At 35.8% G+C, this 25,367-nt stretch overlaps 1 protein-coding gene across 14 annotated transcripts in view; it reads left to right on the top strand.

The window, feature by feature from the left end:
- Positions 1-25,367, top strand: part of SPAG17 (sperm associated antigen 17) — a 287,582-nt gene that overhangs the window by 123,252 nt on the left and 138,963 nt on the right. For all 14 annotated transcript variants that reach the window (XR_013159174.1, XR_013159175.1, XR_013159176.1 and 11 more), the window contains 6 exons: positions 2,294-2,448; positions 6,991-7,169; positions 8,801-8,898; positions 19,543-19,782; positions 21,006-21,117; positions 24,098-24,253. Coding sequence is in view for 4 of the 14 variants with exons in the window: in XM_077119739.1 (XP_076975854.1) it covers positions 2,294-2,448; positions 6,991-7,169; positions 8,801-8,898; positions 19,543-19,782; positions 21,006-21,117; positions 24,098-24,253 (940 nt within the window). In the remaining 10 variants the exon portion in view is untranslated. The remainder of the gene's footprint in view (positions 1-2,293; positions 2,449-6,990; positions 7,170-8,800; positions 8,899-19,542; positions 19,783-21,005; positions 21,118-24,097; positions 24,254-25,367) is intronic.

The following is a 25,367-nucleotide window of genomic DNA, read 5'->3' on the forward strand; positions in this document are numbered from 1 at the left end:
CTTCACTCTTGGTCTCCAGGACATCATATTTTATTCCTCCTCAGTACTTCACCTGGAATTTCGCTGACTTCTCCTCCATCCAACATCTAAACAATGGCATGCCTCAAGGCTCTGCCGTGGACCATCTTCTTTCCTTCGTAGACACTCTGTTTTGATGATCTCACCTAGTCTACACCACCTAATTCCAAGACCCCTAAATTTTTACCTTCCAAATCACTACTCCTTTTTGACCCCTAAAGTCATATACTTAACTCCAAATTCCACTTGAATTTCTACTAGGCATCTCAAGCCTAGTGCCTCACATGAATATTATAATTTTCCTCCCTGTGCATGTTTGTACCCCGGTTCATTTCAGATGTCAACATCACTCACGGGCTAAGAGTCATCCTTCACTCCTGCCTTTTCTTTGTCCCCCACATCTGATCCATCAGAGAGTTTTGAGGGATACACCTCTAAAAGATACCTTAAATTTCTTCATCAGCTACACTGCCACTACTTTAACCCAACTACCATCTTCTCTTTCTACTGCAATAATATTTAGTAAAATTATTAATTATTTTAATTAATGTCGACATGTTTCCTCTCTTCCCCTACACCAATCTATTCTCTACGTATTGGATATTCCATCAACTTCATCTTCTTAGACATACTTCTCTGAACCTATGCAATTTTTAATCCCTCTAAAAAATTTAGGGGGAAATTTAGACCCCTTGCCAGATCTACAAATCCTGGTAATATTCAAACTTCTTTCTTACCACCATGGCCCGGTTCATTATGCTTCCATTATTCTGTCCTTGTTTCTGTTCGTTATTCATTTCCTTTCTTGCACTTATCACAATTTGTGTCATATATTAAGCTGCTGCTATTTTGTTGACTGTCTCCACTCGTAAAAAGTATATCCCTCCCAAGGTAGGATCTTGCTTATTTTGTGCATTGTTGTTTTCCCAGCACCTGGACAATGCCTGGCTCATAGTAAGTATTCATTTTAAATCAACAAATTACCTAACTAATTAATGAGATTAACGATTTAATACAAACTAAAGGACAAAAGTCAAGTAGTAAAAAAAAGAGATACTGCATGAAAACTTTTCAAACACCGATTGAGAAAAGTTTTAGCTGTGAAACTCAGCTATTTCCTAGCAGCCAAAGCAAATATGAAAACACAAAGATTGCGTGGTTCTCATTGTCTAATAGGAGGGGTATATATTCATCAGAAAAAAAAGTTTGTTTTCTTGCTTTATACTCGGAGCAGAATTTGCCTTTCAAAAATGCCAGCAAGTGAAGGTTAGTGCCGCATTTAGCATTAAAAACAAACAGACAGACAAAGATAATCAGCACAGTGTGTTGCTTGTATTGACCCTCAGGAAACAGATGTGAAAGTTTAAGTGCCACTCCATAAAGACACTCACCCGGTGCACTGGATTGGGAAAGGAAAGGCATTATTTTGGTTAGCAGTGTAGAACTGAATGCAACAGTAAAACAGCCCTTTCCTAACATAATATGCAATTCCATGTCTTCTGATCCGAATGATAGGTAACTGAGAGCTGCCTACATCAGACTAATATTGAAAACAAAAAATGAAAATGAAAAACTCAGCTGTCTAATTGATCCTCCTGTGGCCGTATTTCCTTATGGCGATTGGTCCTGAAAAGAAACAGGACATAAAGCTGCCCACAGTGCCCTCTATTGTTAGCTGCTATTATAGTGCATGCTGAGGGTGGCATGTTTTGGAAAAGACCAGGATTGGAATTTAAACAATCTGTGTCAAAAAAAACACTTACCTCATTTCACTTTAAGACAACATGGTGTAGTGGCGAGCACTCTGTAGAGTGGGAATTGGTTGAATTTGGGGTCAGAAGATTGTTTTGAGCCTTGACACCAGTACTTAACTAACTCTGTGTTCTTGGACAGTTCTCTTAACCTCTCTCAGCATCAATTCATGCTGAAAAATGACTATTCTAATATGTTGAAATGGGAAAATAACTGCTTGACTTAATTATCATCTACAAACCTTAATAAAGAATCCTTGAGCAAATGCTTCCATTGCTGGAGCTGAGGATTTGTTTTTCTGTAAGAGTTGCTGAAATGCTAGGGGGTAAAAATAGCTACCACTTATGCTGTCACCTTCAAGCAATAAGGAAAGAACCCTCTGGGAAGCCAAACTTGACTAACAATGTGGAGAAGAGTGGAGAAAAAGATGGAGGTGGGGGAGAGAGAAATGTGCTAGCAGAAGACCCTTCTCTTAGGAAAAGGGGGGAAAAAGACAGAATAATGCAATTATTTTGGTTTACAGGTGCTTCAAGAAGCCAATCAGCAATACAGGTGTATCGATTCCTATTACCACACCCAAGACAACTCTTTACTTTTAGTCTTTCATAACCCAATGAATCCCCAACGTATGCACTGTGAAAACTGGAGTATCGCTCTTCATTCCAATGTTGGATTCAGGTAACCAAGTTAGACAGTTAGTTTGTAAGATAGGTAATTAGTATAATTAGCCTGCTAGTTACTTAGTTTTTAGTTCCTTAATCTAAACTGGGTGATTAAAATCAATTTAAACGTTTGCATGGTACTATAGATTTAATTCAGTTCACCTAATTGAATGTCTACTGCCTGCCAAATGCTGTGATAGGCACTAAACCTATACCACTGAAGAAGACAAACATTGTTCTTACTCTCTGGGAGTGTACTGAGGATATTAAATTATGTTTAATTCATTTAGACTCCAGTAAGACTGCCTCTGAAAGATTTTAGGTGGGAACTTAAACCTAATACATTGTGCATGGTGTTTTAGGGTATCTCCAATTGATCTGGGGAATACTTAAAAGTAATACAATTAAGTGACCTATCAACACAGCAGTCAGGTTTCCAGCAAACTGAGATCTCTAGGAATCAATGGACTTTTCTTTAACAGCTCCTTTGTGATTCCTTCACTCTTCCAAAACTTTGCTCTCTTCGTTAATAATTTCATTATTATCTACATACTTTATGCATATGCAGCATTTATTATTTGTACACCTTTTTATATGCAAAGGATACAGAAAAATATTGAGCATGGACTTATAGAATAATTGGTGAAGTAGGTTGCCTGCATGCATATGTGTGCGCACATACACACTGGGGCACAAAACATTTTAAAGTCATACAACAATTTTTTAAAAGTTAAGCTATATAGTAACTGTGTCAAGATAATATCTTACACTATTAATCTGTGTTTTTTCTTGTTTTGTTTTTCATTAGAATAATACACTCTTCATCTCTTTTCTGATCTTACTTGCTGACTAGGCCCTCCAATATATTTTGAAAGGGCATTCTTGTCTTGTTTCAGACTTTAAAGGGAATGTTTTGGTTATTTGACCATTAAGTTTGTTTTTTGCTATAGAGTTTATGTACATATTCTTTATTAGGCTAAGAAAGTTTCTTCCTGTTACTACTTTGCTATGAATTCTTAATCATAAATTGTTGCTAAATCTTGTCAAATTATTTTTCTTCACATATGTAGGTGTTCAGGTTTTTTCTTTTATCTTTTAAAGCAATGACTTCAAATAATAGATATTCTAATGCTGAATCAAACTTGTTTTCCTGGGATAAACCCAATTTGGCTACTATGTTTATCTAATTTTGACAACTTAGTCAATCAATTAATGAGAAAAGTATGTATTTTTAAAAAAACTCCCCCATGTGGTAGTAAATTGATCAATTTTTCCCTGTTTTGTCCATTTTTAGCTTCATACATGTTGAGATTGTTACTAAACAAATATAGGCTTAGAATTGCTATGTCTTCCTGATTAATCTTCTGTCATTACACACAGCCGCTCTTTATTTCTAGGATTGACTTTTGCTTTCAGGTTTACTTTATTGATATTGATATATCTACATGAATTTTATCAGACATGTATTTCACCTGTTGATAAACTATACAAGTCTTTTTCTTTAATATATATCTGGCATATCTTTTTCCACCCATTTTCTTGTAAAAAGTACAGAGCTATATAGTTTAAAATATAGTCTTACATTCAACTCTTAGTTGAAAATATAGTTCATATATTTGAATTAATTTCTACCATCAAATTTTATCTTTTTATTTGCCCTGTTTTTATTTTTTGTTTCTCTTCGGTTAATTCTGTATTTTTTATAATTTATCCTGGCATAACATTTTATATGCTACATGTTAAAACTTGCTCTTTAGAAATTGCAGTATACATTTTTAAATTAATGCAGTCTGAAGCCAACTCCTTTACCTTCCTCCAAAATAACACAAGCACAATATATTGCTTTAAATGCATATATTTCTAGTCCATATTTTATTTTATTGTACTCTAAAACTTTAGTTGTATCTTAATGTTTTTGCCCCACAAATTAGACAATATTAGACAAATATTATTTGTTTATACATCCTATTTTAGATAAATTAGCATGATAACCATTTTGTTTTTCTTTTTTTCCTGAAATACATGCTTTAGAAGTTCTTGTAGTGATGATTTTTGATGATAAAATTAGTTTTGTTTATTGAAAAAGTCTTCATTTTGACTTTGTTCATGAAAGATAACTTTCTTCAGTATATAGTTCTTGATTAAAAGTTTAATTCCTCCCAGCACTTTGAAGATAATTATCCCATTTTCTTTTCTAATCTTTGAAGCTACTAATAGGTAAACATCATTCTTAACCTGTAATGTTGGAAGCGTCTTCTTTAAAACCATAACCACTATCACCTATTCTAAGCAACACTAAGTAAAGATTTAAGCCAATACAGTAAAGTTATAGGAATAACTTAAAAGTATAAGAGTTGAAAAAGAAGAGAGAAAAATGTCATTGACAGATGAGATGATTATCTATGTAGGAAAAATCTCAAAAAAAATCTATAAAAATTATGAAATAAGGGGATAAATTAACTTAAGATCACATTTTAATTACATTTTTGCATATTGTAAGAACTTGTTTTTAAAGGTACATTTTTAGAAAGTAAAATGTACTGTTGATAATGGAAACAATGGGAAAACCAAACCTCAGGACTTACTATGTACACCCACGTTCACCCAAAAAGAAACATGCTTTTCCTGAACCTCAGCTTATAAATAAATAACGTAAAATTTTAGTTTTATCTGACTTCGCATTATCACACATTGAGTAACAAAGCATAGACCATTAATTTATTATCTAGATTCTATAATGTATTAAAATACATAAATTACTTTATATCTATAAATTTTTCATCTCAGTATTCAATTTTATAAGATGTGTTTCATAATTTACTGCTCAGTGATTTTTGTAATATTCTCCCGAATGTGTAAAAATGCATCACTTAGAGATGCTTTGTAGGCCTTACGACATGAACTGGCAAGCTGTGTATCTTTATTTATGACCTGCTGCTCTCACACAGGGTAACCATGGGTCAAACTGACAACCAGCCAGCACAAGATGCAATAGGCTTTATATAAGAATTTGGTGATAGATAACTTTCTCAATAATTTTATGTATCAGGAACTGGGTTTCACTATATTGGGAATTTGACTTCAGTAGTTAGGCTAGTAAGGGGATTATTTTTCTCATGTAGCAAGAAATATGGAGTTGGGCAGTGCAGGGGTGGGGCAGCTATTTATGAAAGTCATCAAGGTCCCAGGCTTCCTACTCAGCCTTTTGCTTAATATGTCCTGAATCCTTGCGTGCTTAAATAGTCTTTTTTCTGTCCTCTCATTTGAGCATTAATTTGACTGTATATATGAGTCTGTTTCCTTAGTATAGTTCATTGTACCACTCTGGTTTTTACTGGAAATGCAGCATCATTGAAAGTTTCTAAGCAGAAGAAAGACATGATCTGATTTAAGAATTAAAATGGTCATACTGGCTGCTGTGTTGAGTATAGACTTTGGCAGCAGGGTGGAAAATTGGAGAGGCTCAAGCAGCAGTCCTAGCAAGACATGGTTGAGGCTTAGACCAGAGTGGCAACAGTACAGGAGACGAGAAGTGATTTGATTTTGAATGTATTTTAGAGGTACAACTTATTTGGATCTTGTGACAGATTAGAGGAGTGTGAGCAAATGAGGGAACTTAAGGATAACTGAAGGATATTTGGTGTGCTCAACTGGAAATGTGTATTTGCCATCGGGAGAGATGTTGAAGGCTCTGTTGTGCGCTTTTGGAGTGGAAGATCAAGTGTTCCTTTTGGGACATGTCGAGTTTGAGATGTATATTACTTCAAAATAAAGATGTTGAATATCCCTAACTCATAGTCTACATTTTCAGTTTATTTCTTTAAAAGATATCAAGAATTTTTTTTCCAATCCTTTTAGGCCCCACTTACCCATCATTTGACAATAACTAGCCTTTAGTATCAAACTTAAATCCTTCCCCTTATCTCCTTCAGAAACAACTCTCTTTTAGGTTTTTATATGAGTTATATAACATTTAGTTCATGATACCTGGGATAAGTATTAGGAGTGAATTTGGGGACAAATATGGCTATCTCTTGGTAAGCCCACAGCTCATGGAACAGCTAGAGAGTATTAATTAGGATGTGGATTCTCAGAAGGCAATCAATTCCATAGCAGGACTAGAGCATTTTGGTTAATCTAGTGAGTCAGCTACTGGTGGTCAATTAAAAAAATTTTATTTTGCTATCAAATTGCCCGAAAAAAGAGATACCCATTTTATTCTCTAACCAACAGTGTGTGAAAGTGACTGTATCTCCAGTCATCAGCTCTTGGCATTACCAATTTTTTTAATCCTTGACTTGGGTTTGAATTTAAATGGTGCCTCATTTTAAAATTGACTAGTTTTAAATTGTAAATCGAATTAGACATCTCTCATATGCTCCCTGAATATTTATATTTAGCTACCTTGTACAAAATATAACTAGGGTATATCCACATCTGTCATATTTGTTAATGAGCAGTTTAGGAGCAGTTCATTTACATGATCAGTATCTTACCAATTTGTTGATTTTTAACTAATAGTATCTCAATTGTCATCTGCTCTTCCCTGAATTTTTAGGAATTATTTGGAACTTGTTGCACAATCCATTCAAGATTGGGTCACAAAAGAAGAAGCTATATATCAGGAGTCTAAAATGGCTGAGGAAATAGCTAAGACTAAGATTGATCTGGAACTCAAACCTTCTGCTACTTCCAAAATTTCTTCTCTTAAACTGAATTCTCCTAAAAAATCTAAAAGTAAGTACCCTGTACCTAAAATAAGTTCCAAGATAGTCTTCTTAATTTAAGCAGGTCTGTGAATTGTTTCAAGATTAAAAAGAGTTACTAGGTGGTGCAATGGTGGCTCAGTGGCAGAATACTCGCCTGCCATGCTGGAGACCTGGGTTCAATTCCCAGAGCCTACTCAAGCCAAAAAAAAAGGAGTTACCAACAAATTCCCTGACTTCACATTTTTCTGATAAATAGAATAAGTGCATTCCAGATGTGACGTGATTGTACCTGAATGCAATAGCGGAATATTTGTCTCACGCTGATCCCACTTCTGCTGGATGAGGAAGATCTGACCCATTGTACAGATTAAATGTGGTGTCAGGGAAATACCAGTTGTCAGTATTTTGGTAGGATTTGTAGGTTCAGCTGTCTAAAATTTGTTGGCAATATATGAGGTAAATTCAGAATCAGTAGATTTCCATTAGAAAAATTATAGATTCTAAACATGAGATTAAAACAGGGCTGTCCTTAAAACAGCAAACAAGTGTTCCAAGACTAACTGGGTGTAGGAGGCTAGAGGTAAAGGGAAGGGGGATTCTTAGGGCCTGAGTCCGGGACCTGATGTAATCTCGGATCAGAGTATATATTTGTTTATGTTGTTCTCATCCATGGCTTTGAGGCTGCAAGGGAGCAGTAAGAAGAGGGGCCAAGAGAGTAAAGCAGATTTTAGAAGGAGACTGATAAAGAAAAAAATGAAGTGATGAGGTAATTCATCAGGGAAAATAAGGATATTACACTGAGGTTGTGCAAAAGGAGTGGATTCCATGCTAATTGTATTCAATATTTCTGATTGGGAGTGATTCTCATAAAGAAGCAAAGCTACATAATTTCCAAAATTGTTGCAATATCTATTAATTACCAGAGGAGTTTGTTCTTGGCTTGACTTTGAACTGATGATCATTAATTCACTGATCACCAAATCAGCTCCACTTTTCTCCTGATGGGGGAAGAACACAGCAGGAGAGCAGTGGTTCTGCAATGGGACTATACAGGAGAGACGAGGCCACCCACTCACAACTGGGTCTAGGGTCATATCTGCCTCTTAGCAGGAACGATTCTGACTTGACTGCCTTTTGCTTTGTTCTGAACAGAGCCCAAATCTTCATAACTACGTAGACATCTGGAGAAATGAAGAAACAGTCCTGTTGGTAGATATTGCATTCATTTTGAGGTTTTTCATGTCAAGGAAGATGTGGACCTTCAAAAAGATGTAGACCTTCAAAACAGAGGGGAGAGGAAGGCTTCAATATAGAAGGAAAATTTAGGCATGCTTTGTGTGGTCTCAAGGGGCTAAACTAGTATTATTAGGTGGCGGCTTTTTTAAGAGATTACAGTTCAGTGAGCGGTGCAATATTTCAGCATATTGTCTGAGAATGGAATGCACTGCCTCTAGGGGTACTGAGTTCCTATTGCCTAAGGAGTTTAGTCCCACTTCACATGTCCACTCTGGGATGACATAGAAAGAATTTGGTGATGAATAACTGGAAAGTTGATTTTGATAGTCTTTGAAATCTCCTCCAACCCAGAGATCTGGTCCTTCTGTGATACTCTTTACTACTTTAGGGGTTACTGAGAAGTGTAATTTTCTCTGATTATAGGTAACAGAGGAATGGGGAAAGTAGAGCTGTCAGATCAAGAAAAAGAAAAAGAGAAAGAGAAAGAAAAGATACCTTTCATTTTAGAAGGCTCTCTGAAGGTAATCTATGGGAAGATAATGACAGTGAGTGTTTGCAAATCCAAAATTATTTTGTGATGGAGAATTTGTGTGTGTAGCAGGAAGTGACGTTTCTTGCTAAAGACTCAGGAATAATTGAATCTGCAGTGAAAGGATAATCTCTCCACAAAACTGTCTCCTCTACCCGATTAGCCTTTAAGGGAAGTTGTCTTTATTTTTATCTAACCACCGTGGAGCGTTGTGCCTTATTCATACTTGATATACTCCTAGTTTATGTTGGGAGTTTTTATTTTTGTGTACATATTTTAATTGGATTTTCAATTATGTAAGTAACACATTTTTTATAATAATAAAATATATATAATATATTTATATAATAAATAAAAGTTACCCTAGCTATCTTAAGCCCCTGAGATAAAAAAAAAAATAACAATTTGGTATAATCAATGCACATACAAGCACAAATGCACATATATACAGAGGTACTTATTTTTGTTTTTTGATTTGGTGTTTTACTCTGCCACTTGCTCTTGCTTTTTCTTCCTCTTAGAAACATATTATGGTTTCCTGGTGCCTGCCCATGCAAAAAAAAAAAAAAAAAAAAAAGAAAGAAACATTATGAATATCCCTTCAGTACAGTATCTAGAGTTCTAACTTCTTTTATGTACTGATATATCACTCCATAATTTTTACCATAATATATGCAACATTTAACTTATTAAAATAGACAATGTGTTTCTATAGATTTCAGAAATATTTACCTTTCTATGTCAAATCTATAATTTGGGGCCAAAATTTAAAAGACGGACAATATGAAATTTTGTCAAGGTTGTGAAGTAATGTGAATTCTTATATCAGCTGCTGGTTGGAGGATAAATTGACACCTCCAATTTGGAAAACTGGGCCTATCTACTAAATGAAACAAAAACTTTACCTTCAACCTAGCAATTCCACTCCGAAGTACAGATCCAATATAAATGTGTGCACCAAAATACATGGACTAAATTGTTCTTATAGGATTACTTTAATTCTTCAAAACCATAAACAATTCAAATATCCATCAGCAACATTCTTAAATTATAGTAAAGTAATATGAATGCTATGCAGCTATGGAGATGAATGACTGACAGCTATCCCTAGCAATGCAATGCTGCAAGGAACATTAACGTTAAAAGAAAGCAAACAAAGTCAAGAGAATATATACATGATGTTTTATTTCATTTATGTAAAGTATAAAAACAGGCAAAACTAAACTAACATTACATTCAGTATAGTGGTTCCCTTGGGGCAGTGGGAGTTGATTGTAGTTACAGAAGTGTTTGTATCCATTCAAGCTAGACACTTTGGACTTGTAATCTTTCTGGTATCATACTATAGCTTATTTAGAAAATGGTTTAAAATTTCTGTCATTCTTTTTTCCATTATGGTTTCTCACCTTCATTTGATATTGATTTTACCAGACTGATTTCATCCTGCATTCTCTTCTAATATTTTCATAGATTTATATTTTATATTCAGATATTTAATCTATCTGAATTTTAGTTTGTGGCATAAAATGGTCTTGCTGGGTTTTTTTTTTTCATCTAGGTACTTATTTAATTAGTAACACTTAATTAACGATAACATTAATTCCCCCGTTCAATTGGAATATAGTATACATTAGATCCCATTTAGCCTTTGAACCAGTTTTTGAATGCTGTTTTCTGGTTTTGCCACCTATTAATTATTCTTGTGCAGTGCAAGCACAATGCCATTTTAATTTTAGTAGCTTTGTTGTAAACTTTGATAGTAAATAGACAAGATCCACCCCCTCTCCCCTCATTTCAATGTTCAATAAACCTCAAAACAATGCTGCATAATTTGGTGAACCTCTCTAACTTCTTGATCTTAGTGGTATAGATAATTACAAGGAAATTTTTAGAGATTTTTATTTAGTAATTGCTGCTGAATTTTATCAAATTATTTTTCTATATTTATTGATATTATAACTAGTATCTATTAATTTTCTCTTTGATTTTGTTGATATATTAAATTATGAATATAGATTTAACAATATGAATCATCTTTGCATTTCTATAACAAGGCTCTCTTCAGTGTTTCCTAAGGTTTAATACTCGACCTCTATGACTGCACACATCATAACTGAATACAGTACCTGGCAGGGAGATTGCTTTATAAACCAGATGCCTAGGCCTTATTGTAACTGATTCAGAATCTTTGGGAGCAGAACCTAGGAATTTTAATTTTTAATAATCTTGTATCATCTTTATGCATATTATAGATGAAAAATTAGAGTGCAATTTATTCAGGATGTGTCATTTTATAAGCAGCTGGATTTGATCTGATAGCATTTTAATTAGAATTTTTGTATCTATGATGGGTGAAATTGGTTCATAGATTTTTGTGCTGTTTGTAACAGTATTTGTTACTAAGGCTATGTTGGCTTTTAAAATTAATTGATGAAATCTAGCAATGCTGGTGTATATTATATCAATAAGGTAGACATCCCTAGAGTGCCAATACAACCACAATTACCAATTTGGAAATAACACAGAAAACAAATACCATCTGTAAGATCAATGAAAACTATAAGATGCCAAGAAAAACAAATTAACAAAAGGTGTGCTAAAATTATTTTTTGCAGAAAACTACAAAAAACTGTTGAAGAACATTAAACACTTAAATAAATAGGAAAATATACCACGGTCATAGATGGGAAAATTCAATACAGGAAATAAAATAACCCGTATACCCAATGTAATTCCAGTCAGTATCCCAACAGAGTTTTTCATGAATGCTGAAAAGCTGACTCCATGAAATTAATAAGGAAGAATTAGAGGGGTAAGAATAGATGAGACAAAAAGTAAAGACAGTATTGGGAGGCTTGCCTGACTAGATATTAAATGTATAATACAGTTATATTAATTAAAACAGTGTGGCATTGGACTTGAAAAATAAAACAAAATGGTGAGCAAAGCAACAGACCAACACAACCAAGTATATGGAAACTTGATGTATCACAAAGGTGACATTATAAAAAGTAGACAAAAGAATGACTTATTCAAGAATGGTGCTATTACAAGTATTATCCATATAGAATATTATAAAATTGTATTCCTAACTCAGTCCATAAAACTTAAAAAAACAAAAGTTTAAAAGTATGTTTGGGTCGTCAGCATAGTGACATAAGACATCCCCTGGAAAAGACTCCACTCATAATCAACTAATAAAAGGACAAATTCCACTTGCTTGGACCTCTAAAAGATAATAGAGATTGGAGAACAACTCTACAAATGATGAATTAAATAAAAAAGATTAGAATCACCAGAATCAAGCAGGGGCTTCCCATCCTGGACAAGCCAGTCCATGCTATGCCCCCCTCAATCCATCTTGCACAATTTAGGAGCCCCACAGAGGCAGCATGGTCCCAGTCCCTCCTGCTGTGGGTGCAGACCACAGAGTCATTCACAGCAGTGAGCTAGAACCCCATGCATGTCCAGCCACAGAGACCCACGCCTGCAGAGACCAGGGGGAGGAGTGCTGCATCCAAAAGTACTCCCAGGGGAAGGAGAGAGAGAGAGAGACTGACCGTGACAGAACTGTTGACCGGAGGGGAGCAGATACAGTCCAGTCTCTGCTTGCTGGACCAACTAAATGTAAAATGGACATTTCTGGATTGAGCTACCTTTCTGAAGTGGCCCCCACCTGGGTCCCTGGGGCAGGATACCCTGATGGGGGTGAAACTGGAGACAGAAAAGCATCATGGGAAAAGGGAGGGGCAACTGAACTTCTGTAAGACATTTCAGTACTTATATGTATAATTAAAGGGTACACTGAATGAGGGAGAGAATTTAAAGCAATCATAGGAGCTGGGGGGAAAACACTGCACAAAAACAAGCAGAACAGGTCAAGATTCCTGGAGAAGGAACAGAGAAAAGGGATTTCCATCTGGAGGTGAAACAATTGCATGCAAAAAAGGCAGTCTTAAAAATTGTAACACGTACTCAAGGCAAGAATAAGATGAAGAAGAGCTGAGAAAATCTGAACACTTAAACATATAAGTTGGATCAAGCATAAAAGAAGAGCCTTAGTACAAAGCCAGTCAGCAATAAAACCCCTAGGCAAGAGGGAGAAATTGACCTTCAGAGTTAATAGATCCAATAATTCAGATGGCCGGATATGAGCAAAATATTACAAGCCATATATAAGAAATAGGAAGATATGACTCACTCATGGGAACTAATTAAAACTTCAGAGATGACATAGACTTTGGAACAAGTAATCAGAGATGTTCAAACAAATCTCCCAAATCAATTCAAGGAGATGAAGGAAAACATGGATATATAGCAAAAGGATATTAAGAAGACAATGAGTGAACATAAAGAATTTGAAAGTTTAAAAAGAAATATAACATTCTGGAGCAGCTGGAAGGAAAAATCTGAGATGATGGTATGGTATCCCATGACAAACCCTGGGATCTGTCCTGTAAGTACTTGTTGAAGAGTGCTTTGAAAATCATTGCTTTTTTCTTTCTATGCTTTGTATATATGTTATATTATACAAAAAAAAGTTAAAAAAAAAAAAAGAAGAAAGAAAGAAACAACAGAAATTATGGTATTAAAAGGCACAATAATGGAGATTTAAAATACAGTAGACGCATACATGCAGAAGAAAGAAAAGTGAACTAGAAGTCAGGGCAATCGAAATCATACAGTCAGTAGAACAGACAGAGAAAGGAATAGAAAAAATTAAGCACTATCTCAGGGATTCGAGTTACAGCATGATACAAATGTAGGCATTATGGTGTCGCAGAAGGAGAAGAGAAGGGAAAGAGGGCAGAGAGAATATCTGAGGAAAGAATGACTGAAAATAACTTGACTCTTATGAAAGACATCATATACATTTCCAGGAAGTACAATATACTCCAAACAGAAAAGCCTTATTAGACCTACTCCGAGACATATACTAATCATAATATCAAATGCCAAAGATAAAGAGAATTCTGAAAGCAGTAAGAAAAAAGTGATTCATTAACGTACAGGGGATGCTTACTAAGACTAATGCAGATTTCTCATCAGAAACCATGGAACCAAGAAGGCAATTTAAGGTACTGAAAGAAAACTGCCAGTCAATCCTTTATCCCAAAAGTTGTCCTTCAAAAATGAGGGTGAGTATAAAATATTTAAAGATAGATGGAAATTTGAGAGAGTTTGTCAACAAAAGACCTGCCCTAAAAGAATTACTAAAGGGAGTTCTGAGGTTAAAAGGTAAAGACAGAAGAGAGTAGCTTGGAGTAGTTACGAAGATCTTCAGTAAGGGTAACTAAAAAGATAAATGCAAAACCCAATAATACAAATCCTCAATATACACTACTCTTTAATTACTGCAAGAGTCAGAGTACAATTGAACAAGTAAAAGGCATATTCCATGATAATGAGTACACAAAATATAAAGAAATAATGTGGGCAAAAACAACATTAAGTGAAGAAAACAGAGGGATATGGGAGTAGATAATGCATATGCTATTGAAACTAATTTGGTATCTTTTCAAATTAGTAGGTGATAGACATAATTTGTGTAATATAAACCCCAGGGTAATCACAAAGAAAGTATTTTTAAAATATACAATAACAGAAATAAGAAAGGGACCAGTCAGATACATCACAAAAGATCAACTCTACAGAAAAGTAGGTTGCAATAAAAGAGTCTAAAAAAGATATCACGTATAAAAACCAAAGGACAAAATGTCTGAAGTACTGTCTCCAGCATAATAACACTGGATATCAGTGAATCAAACTCTCCAATCAGAGGACTCAGGTTGGCAGAATAGATACAAATGTATGATCCAACTATATGTTGTTTGTAAGAGACTCCTCTTTAGATCCAGAAACACAAATAGGTTGAAAATGAAAGGATGGAAAATATATTCCGTGCAAATCGTAGCCAAAAAAACAGCTGGGGTAGCTATATTAATATTGGACAAAATAGACTTTAAATGCAAAACTGTTATAAGAGAAAATGAAGGGCACTTTAATAAAATTAAATATTAATAAAAGGGGCAATCCATCAAGAAGAAAAAACAAAATACAGGAAGCAAGGCACTACCAAAACTGAAGGGAGAAATAGACACGTCTATAATAATAGTCAGAGACTTCAATACATGACTCTCATCAATAGATATAACATCCAGATAGGAGATCAATGAAGGAACCGAGAACTTGAAAAATATAGTAAATGAACTAGGCCTAACAGAACCATATAGACCATTGCACCCCAAAAACACAGAATACGCGTTCTTCTCAAGTGCTCATGGATCATTCTCCAGGATAGATCACGTTAGTTCACAAAACATGATTCTCCATAAGTTTACAAGGATTGAAATTATACAAAGCATCATGGATCATTCCCCAGGATAGATCATGTTAGTTCACAAAACATGATTCTCCATAAGTTTACAAGGATTGAAATTATACAAAGCATCATGGATCATTCCCCAGGATAGATCACGTTAGTTCACAAAACATGATTCTCCATAAGTTTACAAGGATTGAAATTATACAAAGCATCTTCTCTGACCACAATGAAATGAAGCTGAAAGTCAATAACAGACAGAGAACTGAAAAATACAGAAAATATATAGAAGTTTAATAAACTCCTGAACAAAGTCAAAGAAAAATTGCAAAGGAAATAAATTTCTTGAGAATGGGAATGAGAACACAACATATTAAAACTTATGAGATGCAGTGAAGGCAGTGCTAAAAGGGAAATTTATAGCTCTAAATGCTTACATTAAAAAATAAAGATCTAGAATCAAAGACCTAATGAAACATCTGAAGGAACTAGAAAAAGAACATTAAACTAAACCAAAGCAAGCAGAAAGAAAGAAATCACAAAGATGATAGTAGAAATAAATGAAATAGAGAATAAAAAACAATAGAGAACATTAACAAAACCAAAAGTTGGTTCTTTGACGAGATCAGTAAAATTGACAAACCTCTTAGCTAGACTGAAAAAGAGGAAAAGAGAGAAATTACAAATAAAATCAGAAATGAGGGGGGGACATTACTATGAACCCACAGAAATTAAAACAGGATCATAAGAGTAGACTATGAGCAACAAATTAGACACCCCAGATGACATGGGCAAATTCCTAGAAACACAAGAACAACCTGTAACAACTCTAGGAGAAATAGGAGGGATCAACAGACCAATTACAAGTAACGAAATTTAAACACTCATCAAAAGCTCAGGACTGGATGACTTCACATGTGAATTCTACCAATCATTCTTGAAGAATTAATACCAACCTTGCTCCAATTCTTCCAGAAAGTTGAAGAGGAACACGACCTCACTCATTCACTACCAGCATCACCCGAGTACCAATGCCAGATAAAGATGTACTACAAGAACAGAAAATTGCAGACTGATCTCTCTTATGAAATAGATGCAAAAATCATCAGCAAAATACTAGGAAATTGAATCCAAAAGCACTTTAAAAGAATTATAGACCATGTTGAAATGGATTTTATCCCAATGTAAGGGTGTTCACATTTGAAGATCAATTAATGTAATACACCATGTGCTGGTTTGAAAGGATGTATGTTCCCTAGAAAAGCCATATTTTAATCTAAATCCCATTTCATAAAGTCAGAATAATCCCTATTCAATAGTGTATGTTTGAAACTGTAATCAGATCATCTCCCTGGGTGATGTCATTTAGACAAGAGTGGTTGTTAAACCCGATTAGGGGATGACATGTCTCCACCCATTTGGGTGGGTCTTGATAAGTTTCTGGAGTCCTATAAAAGAGGAAACATTTTGGACAATGAAGGAGATTTGGAGAGCAGAGAATGCTGCAGCACCATGAAGCAGAGAGTCCACCAGCCAGCACCTTTTGGAAATGAAGAAGGAAAATGCCTCCCGGGGAGCTTCATGAAGCAGAAAGCCAGGAGAGGAAGCTAGCAGATGATGCCGTGTTCACCATGTGCCCTTCCAGATGAGAGAGGAACTCTAACTGTGTTCACCATGTGCCCTTCCACTTGAGAAAGAAACTGTGAACTTCATCCGCCTACTTGAACCAAGGTATCTTTCCCTGGATGCCTTTGATGGGACATTTCTATAGACTTGCTTTAATTGGGACATCTTCTTGGCCTTAGAACTGTAAACTAGCAACTCATTAAATTCCTCTTTTTAAAGGCCATTCTGTTTCTGGTATATTGCATTCCAGCAGCTAGCAAACTAGAACACACCATATAAATAAAATTAAAGGGGAAAAAAATCACACAATCATCTCAAAAACGCAGAAAAGGCATTTGATAAAATCTAGCATCATTTCTTGATTTGCAAAAAAACACTTTGAAAGATAAGAATAGAAGGAAATGTCTTCCATGCAGTAAAAGGCATATATGAAAAAACCACATCTAACATCATACTCAATGGGGAAAGACTGAAAGCTTTCCCCCTAAGCTCTGGAACAAGGCTGTTTCAGTTTTCTAAAGTTGCTAGAATACAATATACCAGAAATGGATTGGCTTCTATACAGGGGGTTTAAGTTACAAGTTACAATTCTAAGTCTGTAAAAATGTCCAAATTAAGGCATCAACAAGAGGATACCTTCACTCAAGAAAGACCAATCATTTCTGGGGTTTCTCTGTCACATAGGAAAGCACATGATGACATCTGCTGGCCTTCTCTCCCAGTTCCATTGCTTTCAGCTCCTTATTCTAGTGGCTTTTTCTCTCTCTGAGCATCTCTGGGTTCTCTCTTAGCTTCTCCAGGGTAAACTCTGGATTTCATCTATTAGCTTCCCTTGGTTCTCTCCAGGATCTGGCTTTTAGTTATTGTGGGTCCTTGCTTAGCATCTCCCAGGGCATCTCTGTCTGCATCTCGAAGTGTCTTTGTCTTCTCCAAACTGTCCCTCTCTTCAAGGACTCCAGAAATCAAATTAAGACTCTCCTGGAATAGGTAGGATCACATTTCCATGGAAACAACCTAATCAAAAGATCCCACCCACAGTTGGGTGGGTCACATCTCCATGGATATAATCTAATCAAAGATCTCACCCATAATAAGCCTGCACCCACAGGACTGGATTAAAAGAGCATGGCTTTTCTGGGGGCACATAACAATTTCAAACCAGTAGATGCCCACTGTCACCACTACTATTCAACATTGTATGAGAAATTCTAGCCAGAATAGTTAGGCAAGAAAAGAAATAAAAGACATCCAAATTGGAAATGAAGAAGTAAAACTTTCTCTGTTTACAAATGACATGATCCTAAATATAGAAGGTCCCAAAAAAACTACAACAGTGCTACCAGAGTTAATTAAAAAATTCAGCAAAATGGTGGGGTACAAAATCAACACACAAAAATCCATAGTGTTTCTGTGCAGGAGGTAATGAGAAAAATAAGGAGGAAATCAAGAAAAAAAATCCATTTACAATAGCAACTAAAAGAATCAAATATCTAAGAATAAATTTAACCAAGGATGCAAAGGATTTTTACACAAAAAACTGCAAAATATTGTAAAAAGAAACCAAAGACCTAAATAAATGGAAGGACATTCCATGTTCATATATTGGAAGACTAAATATTGTTAAAATGTCAATTCTACGCAAATTGATTCAAACCAATCCCAATCAAAATTTCAACAGCCTACTTTGCAGAAATGGAAAAGCTAATTATCATATTTATTTGTAAGGGTAAAGGGCCCCTGATAGCCAAAAACATCTTGAAAAAAAAGCATGAAGTTGATTGACTCATACTTCCTGACTTTAAAGCTTATTACAAAGCTATAGCAGTCAAAAGAGCATAGTACTGACACAAGTATAAATATACTGACCAATGGAAAAGAATTTAGAGTTCAGAAATAGATCCTCAGTCTGCGGCCAATCGATTTTTGACAAGTCCCTCAAACAACTGAGCTGGGATAGAATTGTCTCTTTAATAAAAGGAACTGGGAGAACTGGATGTCCATATCCTTAGGAATGACAGAGGACCCCTATCTCATACCATATACAAAAATTAAACCAAAATGGGTCAAAGACCTAAACATAAGAACTAGTACTATAAAACTCCTTGAAGAAAATGTAGGGAAGTATCTTCAGGATCTTGGATTAGGCAATGGATTTAGACTTCATACCCAAAGAATTTTATATTAGGCAATGGTCACCTACCTCACTGGATCAGTACTTTCTCATAGCCTTTACTTTTTTCCCAACCCACCCATATGTAACAATGATGTTTTTATATTCATATCCATTATATTTGAAATATTTTGTGCCAGTAATGTTTCTCTAGACATCTGGTCTACCATATTGCTTGCTACAACTTTAGGATGTAAGTTGAGAATTGGACTCAGGTGGAGGATAGAAAGCAAGGAAACCAAAAGTCTGTTACAGTAGTTCAGACCTGAACTAAGTCAATCGCGACAGGGATAAGAGAAGAAGCTGAAGGAAAGTTAATTTCTGAGGAGAATTGATATCGAAGGTGGGTGAGAAAAATACCTAATCAAGGGTGACTCCAAGGTTTCCAGCTCAGAATTTTTATTTGTCAGAGATGCCATTTTAAAAAATCCTATTAAATATACTCCAAATGGAAGGTGAATGAACTCTATATTCAGTTTGTCTTAAAATCCTGTTAAGTGTGTTCAACCTTTTTACAGGCATGGAAGGAAGAACAAGAACGATCAGCAGAAGAGGAGCGCGTACGAGAAGGAAAAAAAACAGAAAAGAAGAGTAAGGAAGTTGGTAGAAAGAAAGGCAAGGATAAGGTAGAGAAAGAAGATAGTAAAACTTTGAAGAAGAAATCTTTTTTCAAGGAGAAAAGTAAAGAAGACCAAGTAAAGATGCCAGAACTCACAGATGAGTCCTCCCAGCAACCAGAGCCTGAGTTAGTTTACCCGGTAAAATCAGTTTTCTAAAAAAATTCTTTGGGTCATTCTTAATTGTTTTGGGGAAACATGGTTTCTGTGGAAACATATAGGGCTCCTTTGACTTCGCTGACACCACAGAATGCTTTGGGATTCCTCTTGTATCTATGAGCTTGACCTGTATTCCTTCCTCTCACATGTAGAACCCTTCCTTGCAGCCAATCACCAAGAAGAAAACATGTTCAGTTCAGTTTTTCTTGAATGCCTGGAAGCTAGGATACTGGAGAAATGTGACACTAAAGCATTCATTTAGGCATATGTAAATTAACAATCCTGGTAGGTTAATATGGACCAAAGTTTGGTTTTATCTGCCTCAGATGGTAGGGCTTGCTTAGCACAGTCAGTTGCCTCTCTGCCGCCACCAAGTTTCTATCTTCACTGCTTCTCTAAAACCCTCCCTCTCCCAATCTTTCCCTCAGAAACCTTAGTGAAGGAAAAAAATGGAAATTAACATAACAGTCCCCTGTCCTCCTTTTTCTCTGTCACTCTAAACTAGTGGTTCTCAAGCTTTAGCACACATTAGAATCACCTGGAAGGTTTTAAAAACACAGATTGCCAGACCCCACCACCAGTATTTCTGATTCAGTAAATCTGGGGTGAGACCAGAGAATCTCCATTTCTGACAGATACACAGGTGAAACCACAGGAAGACAACTGACACTGTAAGCTCCCTTCTTCCTTTCTACCTCTCAGAAATTGCTCCCTTCTTCCCAGTCCAGTGCCTCCACTCTTCTTCCTATTTTCTCTAAAAATCAGAAATTAATAAAATAACAGACTCAATTAGCAACATTTTAGCAAAATTTCCTTAACGTGTGTCCTCCAAGGTTGTAAAGGGTCCATTACCTCAAAATAACAGATCATTCTAAACAGAAAATTCACTGCCAATTAAACAGAAATTCATTTCTTCTCATGCTGCTTTGGCAATCATATAATGATTTGATTTGGACTGGGTTATGAGAAATACCGGTTAATAAAGTTTAAAATTGTGGCTCTCCTTTAGTTCTGCCTGTCACTGTAACACCAGAGGAGGTGCTAAAGATTACGTATGGAGACCAGCATCATGGGTCTACAAAGTGATAGGCAAACCATCTAGCAGAAATTAAACTATGGCAACTGTAATTGGCTGACATTGACTAGTTTATTTTTGTCAATTGCAGTTCCACACTGTCAAATTATCTTGGTGTTTTCTTTTCTAGTTTCGAGGATATAATATGGGAGATATACCCATCCAAATCTCTGGGACAAACTACTATTTATATCCTTCAGATGGAGGGCAGATTGAAGTAGAAAAGACATCGTTTGAAAAAGGTATATTTTGAAAGTGGATGGCCAGTGGCTTGAAAGATATTAACCCATTTCAGATAATCTTAGACTCTTGAAGCTATTCCTTAGTGTTAGAGTGAGAGTGGGGGTACACCCACTGCAATTCACTCATGTTCACATTCGACTATAATAAATGATTCAATATAGTCACCTGAGGGTTTAGCTGGGACATCTTAATATGATCATACCAGTGGTTAAGTATTAAAATTGTTCCATACTATAGGTAAATATTATAATACAATAGCAATAAGCAAGCTAATTTATTACCAGTATTAATTCATATATATGTGTCTAAGCACATACTGTGAATTTAGAGCATTTTTCTGGTGTGGGCTCTGAAGCACAGAACTTGGGGACTTATGGTTAATATTCCATTATTTTAGCTATAGAGAAATTTCCTCTATATTCAGAGGTCTTTAAGTGGGTGTTGTAGTTTGCTAGCTGCCAGAATGCAACACACCAGAGATGTATTGGTTTTTAATAAAAGGGAATTTATTTAGTTAAAAAATGTGTAGTTCTTCAGAGGAAAGGCAGCTAACTTTCAACTGAGGTTCTTTCTTACGTGGGAAGGCACAGGGTGATCTCTGCTGGCCTTCTCTCCAGGCCTCTGGGTTCCAGCAACTTTCCCCAGGGTGATTCATTTCTGCATCTCCAAAGGCCTGGGCTGAGCAGTGAGTGCTGAGATGGGGAATGCCGAGCTGCTTGGTCTGTGCTACATTGTGCTCTCTCATTTAAGCACCAGCCAATTAAATCAAACATCATACATTGCAGCAGGCACGCCTCCTAGCCGACTGTTATCAGCGACAGATGAGGTTCACTTGCCATTGGCTCAAGTCCGCAGCGAAAGAACTAGGCCCCTTCACCTGGCCAAGTTGACACCTGACTCTAACTACCACAGTGGGAGAGACAGATAAACTGAGAAAGACTGAGTCTGGAAAGCCTCTAAAGGGCACACTTAATTCTTCTCAAGGGAAGACCTGGGGCCAGGGAGGCTGTCGGGAGCATCTTGGCAGGGCATATCTCTTCACTCTGCCTTAAAGATCCTTTAATTGGGTTTGGGGAGCTGTCCTTTATTTGACAGCTTATTGTCTGATGGAGGGGTGGTCTCTGAGAGCTATAAAGGGTCAGTGTGGAAGGATTGCGCTCAGGTCCTTGCTTAATGGCCAGGAGATTATGTACCCCAGCAGGGGACAGCATGGCTCCCTCTTCCCAGCCTCCCTCTTTCTATGACACCAGTTCACCCCTCTGTCCCCTTTATGTTTGTCTGTGCCTCACTTACTGGGTCACACTGAAAAATCAGAGAACTCCCAAACACATACTGCATGCTAGGAACCATTATTTGTACTTGCTTTCCTACTTTATTTCCTTGCTTCCTCCCTCCTTCCATTTCTTTCTTTCTTTCTTCCTTCCTTCCTTCCTTCCTTCCTTTCTTTCTTCCCTCTCTCTCTCTCTCTCTCTCTCTCTCTCTCTCTCTCTCTCTCTCTCTCTCTCTCTCTCTCTCTCTTTCTCTCTCCTCTCTCTTTCTCTCTTTCTTTCTTTCTCTCTTTCTTTCTCTCCTTTCTTTCTTTTTCTTTCCTTCTTTCTTGCTTGCTTTCTGTTAACTGTCATTAAATGACAACCAATTTGATGAGGACACCATTGCAAGAGTTAGATGCTATTTCCTAGGTGAAATCATGGCTCAGGTAGGGGCATCATTAGATTTTAACTGCCACATCAAACAAAAGTTCACATCAATGATTTTAAAATAAATATTTGAAAGTTTTAAAAATTATTTGAAGAATGGTTTGTGGTATAACATGTCAGCCGATAAATAGTTGTGTTATATAAAGTTTGTTTAAAACTTGAAAGACAACTGTTATGCATATATTTATTTATTTTTATTACCACATGTTTTAATATTATTTAATATCTTATCACCCCTGGGTATAGGGTGCCTTTAGTGGCAACTAAATATGGAGCTCAGAATCATGGAACTGAAGAGAGCACTGAACCCATGTTTTTAATTCTATATTCTATTTTATATAACTAATCCCCATTCTTACTAAGATTCACAGATGCGTGAACTGTGAATATAGTGAACTGTGAAACATATGCTTTAGTTATTGATCTTATCACTAATGTTAAGTCTAAAATGTTTTATTAATTAACTAATTTCCTTTTGCGTATATGTTTCAGATGGCTAGTAGTAAACACTGTATTTTCATCCTAACATACCTATCAATTTTAAGAGGTGATCACGCAATCAAAGCTGGAAAGGGAAAGCTGGTTATGAAAGAAAAAGGCTAAAGAGGAAATCTAAGAAAACTGGGTCAAAATAGTTTGGGAGTGGGGTGCAAAGGTAGTTCAATAGTAGAATGTTCACCTGCCATGTGGGAGACCCGGGTTTGATTCCCAGTCCATGCACTTCCCTCCCTAGAAAACAAGCAAAACAATCAAACAACAAACAAACAAAAAATTCAACAAGTGTTGCTGCAGTAATGGGATACTCACATGGAAAAAGAATGAAATGTGATCCCACCATACAGCATACAAAAAAAATACTATGGGAGTAGGTTGCTAGGAAAATTCTTATCTGACTCTACTACTAATAATTATTGTAATGACATTTATTTATTTATTTATAAATTGCAAATGCACTCACATTAATTATCTCATTTGATTACTCAAAAAGTTGATTATCCTTGTACATTACCAATTTATTTTCTCTTCGAATAGATTGGCTTATATAATTTTATTTGAGATGTGACTAGAAGGCCTGAAAGTATCTTCCTGATCTACCTGCCGTTTATTCATAGAATTCCACCATCTCTTTATTCTCTTGGGCATCCTTGTATAAAGATGTTGACATTCCTAGGTATTTCCATTACCTCATTTAAAGTCTGTGCTGCATCCTTGAAGCCTCTTGTCAAAGAGGTTAACATGGCCTTGCTATCAGACTGTTTCCTATCTCATGATCATTTTTCAGGCCCAACTTTTATCAAAGTGAAAGTGAAAAAGGACAAGCACAATTTTATGATTCATTTAAAAGATCCAAAAGAAACTGTGAACAGAGGAAATAAAGAAGAGGATTATTCAGAGGAAGAGAAAGAAGAAACAAAGGGGGAATCAAAGCCTGAAACAGGTAAGCAGCCGCATCTTTATGCAGTGGGAGGTAAGATTTAGGCCACGCACAGGCAAACTCATCCACGTGGCAGAAAGACACATGTAATCCTTGCATTTAGCACGTGGGGATTTTCTGAAGTATTCCGCCATTCTGCTTATATACGTTTGCCTTAATGGAAAATTAATATCTGGTTTTGCCCTCTCTAGTACCCAGCTCTTGGTTTCACTTGTCATATAGAGTCTGCCCAGCCAGGACATCTTTATGTGGCACTGCCCATCCAGACCTTAGTCTTGAATTACGTCCTTTTACCAAGCATAGCCCTAGAATTCGGGTCCTCCTTAATCGATTCTTAAAGAAGGTTTAGCTTTTCTCCCATATTCTCTGCAAATGATGCTTGTTATTGTGGGGTTTTTTGGGGGGGGTGGGGGGGATGTTCTTTCTATTACTTAGTTCTCTTTGTAGCACCAAATTGCAAGGCTAAGGGAAAAATAAATCTGGCCATGAAGGTCTCTATCTGCTTAGAGATGAAAGCTGCACATGAGTCTCCCCCATGAAACTTCCTAGTGACACCAGATATCTTTAGGCAAAACCACCTGGGTAAATTAATTGTTTTTTGCCCAATATGATGTGGGTTATACCTGCAAAAGGAAATTAGTTAATTAATAAAACATTTTAGACTTAACATTAGTGATAAGATCAATAACTAAAGCATACTTATAAGTTTAATTATGTGACAATATTTTCCAAAACCAAGAAAGAACACATGTCTGATGAACATACCCAAAAACTTTGCCAATGGAAAATTTCTTATTTTGTTTTAACCTAATAGGAAAATATACAGGTTATTATTAAAAATTAGGAAATATAAAAATATATAAAGAAGGTTAACAGTTGCTCATAATTGGATCACCCCAATGATAACCAGTGTCCTAATTAGTGTATTTCTTTTTTACTTTCTCACAAGCCTTTTCTAATTAATTAAACATTCTTTGAAAACAAGCTTTTTTAATGGTTTCATAATATTTCATTGGTATGTGCATATATCATAATTTATGTACTCATTTCCATGTTTTTTCATATTTATTAGGTTTCCACCTAAATAAATAAATACATTTTTGTATACATATATTTA

This window comes from Tamandua tetradactyla, chromosome 11, assembly GCF_023851605.1.
Source record: "Tamandua tetradactyla isolate mTamTet1 chromosome 11, mTamTet1.pri, whole genome shotgun sequence".
NCBI classification, from domain to species: domain Eukaryota; kingdom Metazoa; phylum Chordata; class Mammalia; order Pilosa; family Myrmecophagidae; genus Tamandua; species Tamandua tetradactyla.